The 16,422-nt window shown below is 39.3% G+C and overlaps 1 protein-coding gene across 1 annotated transcript in view; it reads left to right on the forward strand.

Moving 5' to 3' along the window:
* plxdc2b (plexin domain containing 2b) overlaps positions 1–16,422 on the forward strand; it is a 133,721-nt gene that overhangs the window by 66,896 nt on the left and 50,403 nt on the right. The window contains exons 3-4 of the mRNA XM_085173398.1: positions 12,921–13,067; positions 16,352–16,421. Of these exons, the coding sequence (XP_085029524.1) occupies positions 12,921–13,067; positions 16,352–16,421 (217 nt within the window). The remainder of the gene's footprint in view (positions 1–12,920; positions 13,068–16,351; position 16,422) is intronic.

Below are 16,422 nucleotides of genomic sequence, written 5' to 3' on the forward strand. Positions count from 1 at the left end.
ACTCTTTGACACTTTAGCAAAGGTATATATCACCACTCAGTGATGGTAAACACATCCCAGGAGTTATTTTGTACCCTAATTTATTTTGTTGCGCAAGTCTTCAAGCTGCTTTCATCTCTTCAAATAGTGATTTACAACCAAAATTACCTGTCAAAACAAATGTGAATCTAAGCCTGCGCTGAAAAAGGTCATATAGCTGCATTACACTCCAGTCTGTTGAAATTACTGCCTGTCATGCCATCAATTTCTCGCTGTGTTATTGTTGTTCATTGATGTGCAATAGTGGGTCTTAAGAGATGCCGTTATGCAGTGATTTTGTCAAAGTGAGTAACAAAGACTTGTGGTAATTACTGACGCTTTGCATTGTTTGTTTAATGACAGCAAGTTTGATGCTCTTCCAAACTAAAAGACAAAAAAAAAAAATCCCCAGCTATCTTTGTGAAAACCTGTTGGGGTTTCAGACCATATGAGCAATGAAATGTAAAAGAATTTCACACCCTATCAGGTCCTGTTTGGTTTTAAGGTTAAAGTAAGAGGTGGAGCAAGCAGCAGTCGTTCGAAGGCGGGGTTGTCGAGCTCATTTTACACCGTGGGCCACATAGAGCCCACTTTGGTCTTCAGTGGACCAGTGAAACTCCTCTTTCTGTCAGTATAAAGAGCATTAAATACATATTTAATCCCTGAAATATCTAAATATAAGAAGAAGTTCAGTTTCAGCCATATGTCTCGGTTTTTCTACATGATAAAGACGCTGCTGCTGTAACTCGTTGGGCTTAAATTGTAATAAATAAATGTAAAAATTACAGAAAAGGTTCTGGTAGCTTATTGCCCACACTGTCTTGTAATTATAAGGCACAAGTTTTTGTTAATTTTAGTTAGTTTTTTTTTTTTTTAATCCGAACTCTATACCCACCTTCACATTTTCCAAAGCTGTCCAGTGGGCCAGTTTGGAGTTTTTGCCGGGCTGATTGTGGCCACCGAACCTTATGTTTGACATCCCTGCTTTAAACAAGAAGTAATCTGAGATTGGCATGCAGCACCTAGGGAGCTCACTCTCTGGGCAGTATTTACTGAGTTTATAGCATTTACAGTTTGGGGTGCAAAGAGGAGGCTTTTGTTATTTTCTCTGCTGAAATTATGCTTAAAATATTTTTGAGCACAATTATTTTTATTGCTTCTATTTATGTGGATATAGTACGTTGTGTTGTGTTTGGTAAATATGCTAAAACAGAAAAAAGTTAAATGCTTAACCAGCTCTGAATTTATGAATACAATTTTTTTTCTTATTTGGTGCATTTGAGAGAGGACAGAGCGAGAGTACAGAGAAAACCCAAAACAGTAAATACTACTTGTTGTCCAATTCCACTTTTTTGCTTGATGTACAATGCAAATAATTAAAAATGTAGAGTTTGTGCTAAAAAAATAAGTCATTTTTGTGTAACCATTTAAAGTCAGTTTGTCAGTTTGAATAAGAAAAACACAACTATACAAACGTACAGAGACTCACAAGGCCCAAACTTTACGTTTTTATGCGTGTTTTATCCAAGGATGGACTGAATGCTTCCCAGTTGAACTCATCCGCATCAGTGCAGGTGAAAAACTCTTTCTTTCTCCTTCCTTTTGAGGTCATTCTGTGCTTTGTTTAACACACAAGTTAGCCAATAGCAGCTTTCCTGTCACCTCTACATGAAGGTTTTAACCACAGCGGCTTAGACAGCAGACTGTCTGACGCCTGAACGACTGTTACTCACTGCAGCAGCTCTCCGGATCATTAACCCAGATTAAACAGCTTCTCTGCTGAAGGTGTCCTCAGGTCACTGTACGATGGAATAAGAAAGGCAGAATCAAACTGTAGGAACGAGTCAGGGTGTCTGAATATAAGCCAAGTCTCATCAGCAGCTGAGCACACTGAGGTTTCTGCACACCCCGACATGCTCGCAGCTTGTGGTGGTTCACTGTTGTATTTTTCATGTTTGTTATCTAATGGCTACCGTTCAACATGTTATGCAATTGTGGCTGCAGGCACTTCATGTACAACATAGAGTGTTATTTTTTTCTGTTTTGAAGAACATGAAGGAAACTATAAAAATATCTCTGAATTTTTATCCCATAAATCACAACCTAATGGTAACTAATGCCATTATTTTTAATGCACAGTACTTCTTTAAATTCCTGTTGTTAGAGATCATCTAAAATCCTCCAAAATCAACAGTATCAATAGATCGTGAGGGAACAGCTGCTATGTATATACATCTTTGTATTGTGCTGAAGAGATATCAAATAAATTTGAACTAAGGCAGTGGCTGTGTTTTCATGTAGTACTGCTTTCTACCACAAGGTCATACACAGAGTTCATGTAACCGTTATTTAACCAGGTAAAAGAAAACATTTTCAGCGGCGCAAGACAAAGGAAATCGGTTCAGGACTAAAAATGTTTTTGTCATGAGCTCTACCTTTAATTAGTGTAGGAAAGGTAAACAGCAAAAGGTAAAAGGTAAAACAAGTCAATACACAAGAAAATCCAACATTAATACAACAGAATAAAACAGGAAACAGGAGGAAAAGACAAGTTTATGCCGTGAAAACTTTACATCAGAGTTGAACAAAGACAAGGTGGCAGTGGGGATAGCAAGGCTGGAGACATTTATACTCAAGAGGACACGTGTGGCACAAAATAGGTGAGAAACAGAACAAAGGGTGGAAGTGCAACTAAATGAAAGACACAACAAACAGACTTTTTTTAAGCAGGAGGGGACAAAAACCAAGGTTCACATCTCGACAAAAAGCACCAAGAAGGTTTAAAGAACAGCAGCACACAGTTAAGTACACTTACACTAGTAAAACACTGCCCCCTGTGGTGAAAGTGTTAAAATTATAGACCCTTTAGTGAATATCCACCATTTTCCATGGTGTCCATGTAACACGGACAATGCTGAGTATTCTTTGACGCAATCTGAGAACTGGTAAATAACTACAGTAACAGTCACACAGGAAAAATGCACTTATGAAATATAAGGCGGTCAGGCTCTCACTTGCTACAAAGGCTCAGTGTTTAATTCCTTCTCATAATTAAAGTTAATATTTTCAAAGTGAAAAAGATAAACTGAGAAGGGAAGACAACCTGTCCAAGTGTGAGGCTTTATTTCTTCTCTGAGTAACATAATTAAAACATGGATGCTTTTGTGCTTTTACCTTTGGGTGAAGATGCACTTGTTCTAAATATTGAGAGGGAAGCCTCTTGTGTCTGATCTGACTCTCGTATCCCTGGAGCCCATGAAAACAAAATCAGCTAGCAGACGACAGACCTGAGCATGTAGGTGCAGCAATCCCTCAGTAATCTGATTATCTCTATAAACTGATATCTACATAAATCTGGAAGGAAGAAACAACCGTGTCAGTGCTGGAAGCTTTCTGTTTGTAGTCTGACTAATATTAACATGTTTTGGGGGGGATTTTTAGTCTTTTTGGATAGCAAAAGGGTAACATAATGGCTGAAATTCAATCTCAAAATCTTTTTATCTTTTTATTAATTTGCTATTCTTTTTCTAAATTTTATCTACATTCAAAGATCTTCAATCTGTTCCCTGGGTGTCCACTGGCTACATAAGAACCCCAGTTAACCACAGAGGCTAATGGCATGTTCATGCTGCCAGTAAAGGGGTGAGTGGTTACAGTTAATTTTCAATGGAAAGTCATATAAAGCCAAAAAACACCCGCAAACATTCCTTTCTTTTCCAGGTTTATCCCCCGTTTTAAGACATCCCGTTTTGCTACTTCTCCTGAGAAATTCACAAAATTTATGTGACCCTCAGATTTTCTTTCGACCAATTATAATGCACGGATTAGCAAATTTTGGGTGTCATCTTATGTTACCCAAGTTGCCAGATCGCCTATCAAAAAAATCCATGTACATAACCCACAACATGATTCAAGGCCAGCTCGATGCTGAATGATTTAGCTGGCTTCTTAGCTGTCATTGGCTATTTTAGCTTAGTTCCAGATGTGTATGGATGCTTAAGAGAGTAAAAGTGGCCGCAGCAGTTCTATAAAAATATTGTATTTCTATAAGAAAACTGTGTATTAAAAAGTAAATGATATTGTGACTAGTGTTAATAGATTTGATGTCTAATTGATTTATAGAGTGTTTGATTTTAAAGCAGAGTTCAGTGTGATGATGATAAAAAAAAAAAGTCCTGTGGTGCGTGCTTTGATGGATTTATGACATTTACCTGAGAGCAGACATTCAAACAGCTGATGTGAGATAGGTCGTTTACAATACTTTCTGAAAGCTGCATGATGTGCATATGTGTCTAAGAGCAGGCAGCTGTGTGTGGCGATCTTTAGTGCAGCTTTTATGAGTTTCTGCAGAACTGTTTCCGTATGTGTCAGAGCGCCCTGGGTGAGGACACTTTCAACGGTGTATTGGTAGAAAGACAACAGAAGGTTTTTGAGAGAGATTCATTTTCCTCGGGGATCCCAGGAAATACAATCTACAATTTGGCAGTTACGTGATGCTCAACACTTGTTTTTTGAGGCGTGAGTGACGTACAGCGAGTCAAAGTTGAGAGAAGAATCCAGTGAAATATGCACAAGCCTGTGAATAATATTAACACATTAACTTTAGAAACACTTCCACAGCAGCATGAAGCTGGTCACACTTTGTCAGCAAGAGCATATCTTAAAAAAAAGAAATACAGAAGTTTGGTAAACACTGTTTTTCAAGTGCAGACTTCCTTTAAATGAGATGCTAGCACTCTGTTAACATTGAGAAAGGGCAGACGTTGATTTGTGACAGAAACATGCAGAAGAAGAGCGCAGCCCATTTCCTTTTTTAAATACATAACACCGCATTCCTGCTTCATTACCCTGCAACACAGCGTTTGCAGTCATTGTTCACCGAGACAGGAGATAAAAAGCATTGCACCTTTTCACCACCTCTACTTCCACTCCACTACAACAACCACTCAGTCTGAGAAATCACCTTCAGGTCCTGTTTGCATACCAAGCAGAAGGAATATGTAGCCCTGACCTAAAGTGAAGCCATTTTTATTTATACAACTTAATATTACAAATCTGCGTCATTGGGGCTTTACACTCTGCACAGCATTAAACACCCTCTGTCCTTAGAGTTTGAAGTGAGATTGGAGACACCCTTCAGTGAGAGAAATGGAAGAAACCTCCTCAGGGAGCATAACTGAGGATTAGACAGCAGCACAATGGATTGATGGCGTGTTTACTGAAAAGGAACAGATTCACAGAATAGACAATCAAGGCGACAAAATTACAACAAGTAAACATAAGACGACATACATTTTAAAAAGCTCTACTTTGCTTTATTTTACTCGGGGTTTCCTGCTGTCAGAGGCAACATTTCAAATCTTATCTTTATGAGGAATAAAACCGTCAGCAGCGGAGGGCATGCAGCAGCCGCTCGGATGATAAATTGTGCAGACTGCTCCTTTTTCAAATCCCTTATCATGTTGCAACAACACAAGAGAGACATAAAACTCCTTGTGGTCTCTCTGTGATGAAAATATACACTTATGTTCACATCTGGATGTTCAGATCTACACTGAGCTGATATTTAACCAGAGTCAGGCATGTCAGATTGCCAGCAAAAATATATCAGTTTTTCGGCGGTTTATCCATCCCACTTCTATTTGTGTGTTTGTGTAGCTTCCTTTGATGTGTAGTAATAGAGGTGTGGTTTATGGTGGAGACATGTTATTGGATGTCTGAGACTTTACTGCTCAGGAGGCACTTGGGGGGTTACATGCTTCACTACTTTCACTATTTATTTGGGTTTCTTAAGGGAGTCATTCGGTTTGCTAATTTTCATTACTTTGCTCGCCTGAGCTGCAGTTTCAGAACCTGCCCTAATTTGTTTGTTTTGTGTTTCGGTTTGTCGAGTCGGTTAAAAGATTCCCGGGGGATAACGTGTTTGGAAAGAGATGTTTACCGCCTTTACGCTGCTCACCGTTCAGACTGTGTAATGCCATACCATCTCAGGCAGCTGCTGCAGCTCACGTATGCTCTTCCGATGAACCTGCACTTGTTTAAATTCAGTTTAGAGTTTCTGCCTTGCAGCAGTACGGGTGTAGACTTTTCTCAGTGGGTCAGGCAGCTCGTTGGTTTGTAGTCACTTCTTCAGATGAACAAAGAGAGCCGGTAGTGTGTGTAGTCCACTCGGTGTATTTCTGAGTCCATAGAAATCGCTTTAAAGAACAGCCCCATCAGACAGTTTGCAAATTAAATTCTACTGTAAAACCACAGATGAGAGTTGAATTATACATTAGATGCCTGGATTCACTTCAGTGTGCTCACTGAATGTATTCTCCATTTGTTTCACTGCTCTTTGAAACATGATCACTTGTCCTGAGTTGTATTTAGTCTTTATCAGTCAATGTGGTTCTGTGCAGCCTGAGTTAAGGCTATAGTTTGGGCCCAGTCCAAATGATAATCATTGGATTAAATACTGCCACTGTCCTCTGAGATATCAGGTAACCACGTGAATTTAAAGGGATGGCTTTGATTGTCCACTAGCTGCTTTTCCTACCTTCGGATTTCCACATATGAAGGAGCTGTGGTCAAACTACTAGTGCAGGTATGTGAGATCTGCAGTAGGATGAGTAGAGGATTGTCAACTGACCCATCTGCTGATCTGTACTGTGGATGAACTTGATCTGAACTAACGTTATGCTCAGTAATTATAATGCGCATTTGTTCTTTCCAGCCGGTCAAATGTGTAATTGATCGATTATTTGATCGTTAGTTGTAGATCAGTCTGCGAACCCGTTGGCTGTGACCTGTCTGTGGGGATGATGGTTAACAACTTCCTGCTTCTTGCAGTGGTAATTCTTTACATTCTGACCATAGATTCAGATAAACTGAAGGTGAATCATTCTCAGACAAAATCTGATATCAGCCAAATCCTTTCCTTTTCCAAATGAGCTGTTTGTGTGCATGCAGATAAATCCTACTCAGGTGTGTCATGATTAAGGAATATTATTTGGATAACTAATAGACCCCAGAAATTGGCTGGTAGCAGTACAAGATCTACTCTATTGATTATAAATTCTGCATGTCACTGTGTAGATATCTGTTTTCAAAATGAAATAGAAATAGAAAACAAAAATATTATTACAGAATTAATACAAAAATTACAGAAATTAATGATAATGATGATGCTATTCTCTTGATTATCATTGGATCCAGTTTTCCTATCCTTTGGTTTATTTTGGGTCATTCCTGAGCATTCTGGGAAATGACCCGGTCCAACATTTTGCATTCATCATAAACCTTTAGTTCAGTTTCCATTCTGCTGTTACAGCAGGTCTGAAATACTCTGGCACAGCCATGATGATGTTTCCCTACCTAACACCGGCAAGCTGCTGAAACTAGAAGAAGTGTGGCAAAAAGTAATGGATGGCAACCATTATCTACTGAAGAAGAAGAGCTGCACACATGAGCGATGGCGTCCTTTAAATGCTTTTTCAAACACGCTTCAGCGTGATGTAACTGTGCACGATAGTGTTGTCTTGGGAAAAAGAAAGCTGGCAGATGTGCATCTTAATCCCAACATATTGAATCATTTATTTAAAGCTCGAGTCCTGCTACAGCAGAGACATGATCACAGTTGAGGGGATTACAGTTTTTAGTGTACTCTCCTCTTATCCTCTGAAAAACCCCATCGAATCACAGCCGCAGCTATCTACTTTTGAATAACAATTTAAAAAACGTATTTTATTTCAGTAATGGACCCAGAATAATCTCAACGTGCTAAATTACTTTATTTGGTTCTACTTTATATTATAGAGTCATTCAGTATTGAAACTATGTTGGCCCAGATATTCAGGTCTCGGTATAATGCAATATTGATGTAATGGGCAGCCTGAGTAAATGCCTCAGACAGAGATGGGAGTGAATCGGGGATGGGTTTTGTACTCTGAATCTTTACAGCAGTTTGTTTTTGTACTCGAGAGCCACAAAGTGATCCATTATCAACAGCAATTACAGTATTTCTCCATCTCCATCTATTTGTAGTCTATCACTGTATGAAGAAAAGATGAAATACTAGATCTAAGAGACATGTTTTCAGCTTTCACATTCACCTCCTCCTGCTTGAGCTTTTCAGGGCAGCTGATCCACAACTGTAACTCTGTGGGTGTCAGTTTGAACTTATCTCCACTGTGTATGAACATACAACTGACATTTGACTTTACACTAATAATACACACATAACCACTGAACCTCCTATTCCACCACATCCCAAAGGTTCTCTATGGCAGCGGTCCCCAACCTTTTTTGCGCCACGGATGGGTTTTTGCCCGACAATATTTTCACGGACCGGCCTTTAAGGTGTCGCGGATAAATACAACAAAATAAAACTAGTACCGGTACCAAAAAAAAGAAGATTTATTCATAACACACATGAAAAGACCCAGGAAAACCGAGTTAACGATAAAAACGATAACAAAATAACGCTGAAAACCGATAAAAACCCTGAAAACCATACATTTCACACCTGAGCCTCAACTCTCGTGGCCCGGTACCAGGCTGTGGTGTTTCCATAGCTAAGGGACCTAGCTGTGGTGCTAAGAGGCTGAAAGAGTGCCAAGAGGTCGCCTACCATACCACCACCCGCCGTTTCTTAGCTAACATGAGTGGCACCCGGTGTGGTCTTCTGCTGCTGTTGCCCATCTGCTTCAAGGTTTGATACATTCAGATATGCTCTTCTGCTTTCCTTTGCAAGCTGGTAATTATCCTCTTACATGGTTTTGTGGGAAAATCCCAGCAAATCAACAGTTTGGAAAATACTCAGATGAGCCCATCTGACACCAACAACCATTCCATAAATGGCCTGTATTTGTATAGCGCTTTACTAGTCCCTAAGCTGTTATGTGATTGGCTGATTGGGTAATTCTATTGATGAACACTTTACCAGGTACCTATAGTGAATGTTAAACATGGGGAAAGTTTAATCAGACCCCTGAGAGCCAAAAGCTTATAGATCAGACTGCTCTATCACCCAGTTTCTATATGTATTTGTCTCTCTATGATATCAAGGAGACGAGGTATTCCTCATACTATTACTATAAAAAAAATTAATCTCAAATATGATGCACTAGGTGTTCATGAGTTCAACTGTGCAATAAGCTGAACTACAGAGGTCAGCTCAGGGACGCTGCAGTTTCAGCTGAAAACAGAGATGGGTATCTCTTCCATGTAGCTTCTAATAATATATTAAAAATATTCTGCTCCACATTTTTGGATTTATACTGTCACCAGTGATTTTTCGTAGAACGTCTAACAACCTCTGTGGGTTTTGCTTTATGAAAGACGTCAGCTGTCTTTATGTCCTGGTGTGCGTTTCAAAATGCAATCGTGCATATGAAAGTGACTCTGCAGTTACTTTACCTTAAAGGGATTTCTCTAGGTTTAGACTTGTCAAAATGTCACCATGACTTAATGCCACACAGGCAGCTTTCATGATGTTTTTTATTTTGTTATATATGTGAATGATAGTGTAACATTTGTATGAATTTGGCTGTTTGTATAGTGGGGTAGACCAAAGGGCAAAGTGTTTAGGATGGATTTAAAGCGTTTTTTTTCCCCTTTAAATCAAGCATAGCGTGAGATCCGGTGGGCAATGAAGTCACGCTTAGCCTCAATCCCAGCAGGTCTGCCAATCGCAGTGCCAGCCCTCATCATCTAATGGCTCGACAATACACACGTTTCTGTTCAAGTCGAGTCAAGAAAAAGCCGCATTTTAGCCCGATTTTTAAACATGTGCATATGCATACACAAATGAGACCATGAAACGAAGCCTCATTTCTATATCACTTACAGGCTTCAAATGGAGTAGCTTGTCATGTCAGAATGTTGAATGAGATGCTAATTCTTGCTCAGAGTTTGAATTTAACTTTTGGTGCTATCTTTACTTTGACTTGGCTCACTGACAACCTTTACTCTGCATGACGAGGACAGGAAGAGGAAGACGATAAAGAACGGTTGGATAGCTGTTATGCTGAGACATATCCAGACACTATATGGTTGATTACAGTCACTTAATCCTGGCTGTCAGCATGTGCTTCACCGCGGCTGAAGCTACTTCCCCCACCCACTCATTGCAAACTTTCCACAACAAAGGAGCGACTATCACACACAAGTTTCTTAAAGGTTTCTTAAAGGGAAAGGAATGGCAGTAAGAAGAGATTTTGCTACTTCTGATTTTAGATTCCTTTAAACTTTAATGGTATAGCAGGAAGTAGTCCCCTTAACCAAAAAAGCAAAACGCAAAGGAAAAAGACAATGCCACAGGCATCTTAATAAGATCAGAATCAGAAAGACTTTATTTATCCCCAAGGGGCAATTAAGATACAACAGAGCGGCATGACATTGGAGATAAGGACAGGGCATAAACAGGCAATAGGAGTGAGATAATAAATACATAGAATATACAGTACAGATGTCATCCTCTTCCTTTTCACCTCAAGCCTCATTTGCTGAATTCAAGTCAGGCACCTAAACAAACGAGAATATGTACATACATGCTCAATTATTCTCAATATTGTCACAATTACTTATTGTCCTGCAACCCTCCACACAGCTGACAAGAGCCAGCTAAACAACAACATTAGCTGGTTTTAAGCTAACATTATGCCAGCTAATGTTAGGTTCTAGTATGCTAAAAAAATCTTTCATTTCCCTCTGATAAACAGTTTGATTACATTTTCACACCATATTTAAGTCACGGAGAGTCCATCAGATGTTTATTTCAAAGACTGTTTCACTAACTAACAGCTAAATGAGGCTAACAGTAGCTGAATGAGGCTAACAGTAGCTAACAGCAGCAGAAACTGCAGTGCGTACCAACAGTTCTGGATATCCTAAACAATCCACTTCAGTATCGCTGGTATCGGTCAAAAGTGAGCTTCTCTGGCTCACTGACCTGTATCAGACTCATTTCACAAAGTTTTACCGCTTCCAGAATAAATAAGCATTGATAGCTGGACTGACAGCCATCCACAGAGAGTGAAAAACTTTAGGGGAAATCTGGATCTGGTTCAGACATTAGTAGAAACACGCTGGCCAGCCACAGCATTTATTGGGTACAGTCTAAACTTAATGTTTTTGATCTCTCTTGGTTGACGAAAAGATGTTTGTCCTGTAGCAGCCACCCTAGTTATGTTTATACACTTGAACTGGGAGAAAAGGAATGCTGCAATCTTCTTTTACACAGTGTCACTTTAACCATAAGCACTGTCTACTGTTTTGAAGACAGATGAAGGCTAAACTCAAAGAATCCTAACTGAATCTCAATTTTTCGACCCACGTTTGGACTGAAATTTAATTGAGTAGAGTTATTTGTTCTTTGTCTTGGCGCCTACCTGTTCGAGTTTCCCATAAAAGCCACCCAAAACCGAGACCAGAGTGGGAGCAGATTTCTCACCATGTTTGTATTTTCCCACACTGATTTTGAGTACTGCACTTTACTTGCTGGACATTTTTGTGGATGTTTTAAAGAAACGGGACCTTCCTCTTTCAACCTCCCACCAAAACTATTTGTGTGTGACTCTGTTTTTTTTTTAATGCTCCTTGTACTGTGTTTGTTATTCTCTTGAGAAGCCCCCACAGCTTCACATCCACCTACACCCAGCTGGACGATGGCGCCCTGCCCACCGTCCCCTTTACTTGAAGAACTCCAGCTGGCCCCTCTCACCTCTGAGGAGCCTACATCTCCCTCGCTCTCTCTGCGTGAGACAAGAAATCATCCTGTGCTGATTAGCAGGAAACTTTACAGCCCTGCATTTGTGTGTTTTACAAGTAGGCTTGTTTTCTATTCTGGGAGTAATGTGCTGAATAAGGCTGCCTGAAGGGGCCTTTTCCCTGACATGGTCTGTCTGCACGTTAATCTGTGATGAAAGGCTTGTGGCAGTGTTTGTTTAAATGTACACATTGATCAGAAGTAGCACCACCTACATGACTGAACTCCATTTGGGATTCAGATATTTATCAGTCCCACAGAGGCTTTGCCAGGCCTGAAACATTATCTCCCCTTGTCTTATATAGCAGGATGAATATTGAATAGCGGTATTAGATTATAACTCTCTGAGGGGAAATATGAATCCTTGAAGCAAAACGAACTGAACAGGGAAGGATTGTGCTTTAATTAATGTTTGTCTCATGGCCTTTTGACAAGCTCTGAATATTACCGCCCATATATCAAAGCATCTGCAGAGCTCTGTGAGCTCCTATTAGTCAGATCACAGTCGCACGTAGTGTACATCCAGCAAAACATTAACTTTAACAGTGTTTCAAATAAAAAGACACAGCTGCAAGGTACCTCATTAGACCCTGCGGGAAACAGACAACACAAACATTCTTCTTAATTCTGCACAGGAAACAGTAAAAGCAGACAAGCCCGTCTCGTATGGCCTTGTAAAAGTTCATGGATGGCTCTGTTATTAAAGGCAGCCCTGACTTTGCAGGCTTTTTAAGAGAAAAAGGAGCTGATTGCATTTTTTTGTTGTTTAATTTTATTAGGAAACATTAAAAGCAGTACATGTGCTAAGCACTTTAAAGGAAAGAGGTTGAAGGAAAGGACAGGGACTGTTATAATCTAATTTAGTGGGTAATTTGGTTAGCTGCAAAATTAAAAATACTGGATGTCAGTGAATTTCCATATGCATGTGTTTTATTTTTATTTAGTGGTAATTGTGTATTAGACTGCAATGAGCTGCACAATCTCTATTTTTAAATGTTTATATTCTCTACACTTTGTACAGTATAATAAGGGCGCAAACTTCACAGATCGACTCTACGAGAGCTGCTCTTTCCTTTGAGCTTTATTTACATTCCTCTTCACAATCTTTCAGACTCACCCAATGTATTATCTTATTTTCGCTTTCATTCTTCAGGAGGATATAGATCACAACTACTACACATCAAAAACGTACGGCCCTTCAGATCCGATGAGCAAGGGCTTGTGGGTAAATATCGACCAGATGGACAAGGACAAAGTGAAGATCCACGGCATTCTGTCCAACACACACAGACAAGCTGCGGTAAGTCAACACACATCATGAGAGGAGATTTACTAGATGTTGGCATAAAGACATTTAATACCAAAAATTATCCATCAGATGTGTGTTTTTCACTCTGATAAATGGTTATGAGCTATAATTTTGTTATCCTGAAAATGAATCTGAGCATTTTTAAAGGAAATATGTTTACATCTGAACCTTACTTATGTTGAATTCTGTGTACAGGTGCTTTGATCTGCTTTAGCTCGATTCAAAGATGTTGGCGTTTTTTCCAGAAATGGACCTGTTGCTCCATCTACAACTGCTGCTCACTACAATATCTTTGTTACTGTGGAACCACAATTATTATCCAATTTTAAAACATTTTACATTTGACACAGTAAAGATTGCTAGGACATAATAAGACTAACAGTCTTTCTGCGTTTAGTTGGACAAAGGCACAACTTTTGTATTTCTGCCACTGTACAACAGAAGTTTGTGGTTCCTTTTTTGTATATTTTTATATTTAATGACTGAAAAGCATGTTTTATTAGATTGAGATCAGGTGACTGACTTGGACATTGAAAAATGCCCCATTTCTTTGCTTTGGAAACTCTTGGGTTGCTTTTGCGGTATGCTTTGGGTCATTATCCATTTGCATTGTAAAGCTTTGCAGCATTTGGCTGAGTCTGAGCAGAGAGCATAGCCCTGTACACTTCACAATTCATCCTGCTACTTCTATCAGCAGGCACATCATCAATAAACACTAGTGGCCCAGTTCCACTGGCAGCCATACATGCCCATGCCATAATTCATCCTTTGAGCTGTTTCTCTCCTTCATCCTTTTCTCTTCCTATCATTCTGGTTCAAGCTAATCTTGGTTTCATCTGTCAAAATAAGTTTTTTCCAAAACTGTGCAGACTCTTTTAAATGTTTTCTGCCAAAGTCTAATCTGTCCTTCCTGTTCTTGACTGTAACCTTGTCATAAACCCTCTGTATTTCCATTCATGAAGGGGATACTTGCTTAGATGTTATGAAGTAGAAATAATTCACCATGCACTTTAGTTGACCCTTTTTAAGAATGAACCAGATTGTAGATTTGGGACATCCAACGAAGCAGACATAACATATGAAGGTGACTTAAAGTGTACAATTTGTCACTGTAAATGAGGAGGATCGTGACAATAACCCCTCTGAAAACAGTTATTTTCTTATCACTACACACAAATCACTGGAAGGACTACAGTTTTTTTAATGCTAAAAACAGCAAGTAATTCTTCTTGCATTTTTACCATTAAAAGTATCCCTGCAGTGAAAAAATTAGAAAGCTCCCCTCCCTCCACCTCAGCACAAGCAGGTGATGCATGCAAGCTGCATACTGATTGAGTCACACAAGGCAGCAGCAGACTGACTGAGAAACAAAGCAGAATTGCAGTAAAAGAAAGAGAGAGAGAAAGAAAAACTGCCCAGGGTGAGCAATAGCTGGCAAGGATACAGAATAGAGGCCCACATTGTGAATGCTGCTCCTTTACCTTCAGCTGGGTGGTGATGGATTGAGCTATCCACTCTGAGGCAAGCTATTCGTTTTAGCCACTGAACGTCCCGGCTAAGAAGCGAGGCGTTCTTGTAAACAGCATTGAGGAAAGGTTCTTTGACTTTGTTTTACGAAGTGAATTCCTAATTCAGCGGTCAACTGAGGAATCTGGAGTCAAAAGGAGACCCTGGAATTCTCAGCTGAATAATTTGATTTCATATTGGCGTGAAAGAAGCAGTGAAAACCATCTGTGCTGAACTGATCTGCGGCACAACCTCAGCAAACTAATGTTTTAAACAAAAAGACTTTATAATGAAGACAGTTAAAGTCCTGCACATACTCAGAGATCTTCCTTCCAAACTGTGTCGGCTGCCAGCTATTACTCAAAGAAATTGGCTAATAAAGTTGTAAAACAAAATGCAGTCACAGAGGTTAGCTTCATCACCGGAGTGCAGAAAAGTTAAGCTCTGGATTGTCTCTATGGTCTTCAAGATTCGTCGTGGTTTGCCACAGGATTACTCCCTCTGGCACAATCTCTAGGACCATGCATAATATCTGCATGTTCACTGTGGACTGTCCATCTCCGTAACACTTACTGGCAGTGTCTGGAATTTAACCCGAGGGATAAAACAATGAATGTAAACTATAATTTATAGGATACAATTTTGGCTACCCTGTAGTCTCTTAAAGATAATTTTATTATGTCTCCGTTCATTTGAAAATATTTATAAATACAATATGAGCCCATCTCTGTGTAAAGGATTAAATATTTCCCGTGAGAAATGGTAGACCTCAAGAATCTACAGCCATGCTAGCAGCTCTATGAGGGTACACTGGATAATGCTTTGAGCTAAATGCTAACGTTAGCATGAAACATACATTGGTAACAGTGATGTTGATGATTTTTGGCTGGTCAAATTTTACCATTTAGAAGATCTTAGTATGGTGAGTTAGTGTGAAAAGAAATATCTAATTAGTCTGGATGAAGCACACAGGAAAGCTATTGTTAGCTGTTAAACTTAAAGCATGACTTTCCTCTGCTACAAAGTGACCGGATAGACTATTTCTGCTAAATGTTACTACCAACTCCAGCACAGTGTTTCCTAATCACATATCCTCATTTCTCTATATTTTGCTAGGAAAATGGAGAATAGTTGCACTGTTTTATTGAAGCATATACAAACATACATGGAAGAATAGTAAACCCTACTTTTGTCCACTGCCTTATTCACAAGGGGCCAAACTGTATATTATATTTGGCATTTTTTTGACAGATTCAACTAAAGAAGTGGGAAGCATTTGTATTTTAGTGAAACAACCTTTGCTCATCGTACTTTATAAATTCAGAAGAAGATCTGGCTCTTTGAAAGCAGAATATAATGAACTAAGGGGTGGCTCAAGACTTCTTGGTTTCCTAGGTAAAAAACGACTGCCACTGAATAGTTACATGCAGAGATAAAGTGTATATAAGTAATTCTCCATGGGAAAGTACTGTCATTGCTTCACATGGTATATTTCAGCTGTGACATAAACATTTTTTTTCCAGCAAAACTTTGAGTTCAGTGTTTGTCTTTTTTAGTTTGTAGGACTTCTTTCTTCTCATAAAGATTACCCTGTAAAGTAGAGCAGATGTAACACACCGGGCACTTTGGTATTTGTTTTTCACATTTTCCTTCTGATCTAAATCCTCTTTGTTTTTTTAAGATCAAAACAGCTTTTTCTTGAATCCTGTCTTAGCTCTATGGTCCCGACTGAGGTCATCTGTCTGTTTTTTGTTTTTGTTTTTTCACAGAGAGTTAATCTGTCCTTCGATTTTCCTTTTTACGGACATTACCTGCGTGAAATCACAGTGGCGACCGGTGG

This window comes from Neolamprologus multifasciatus, chromosome 9, assembly GCF_963576455.1.
Source record: "Neolamprologus multifasciatus chromosome 9, fNeoMul1.2, whole genome shotgun sequence".
Taxonomy (NCBI): domain Eukaryota; kingdom Metazoa; phylum Chordata; class Actinopteri; order Cichliformes; family Cichlidae; genus Neolamprologus; species Neolamprologus multifasciatus.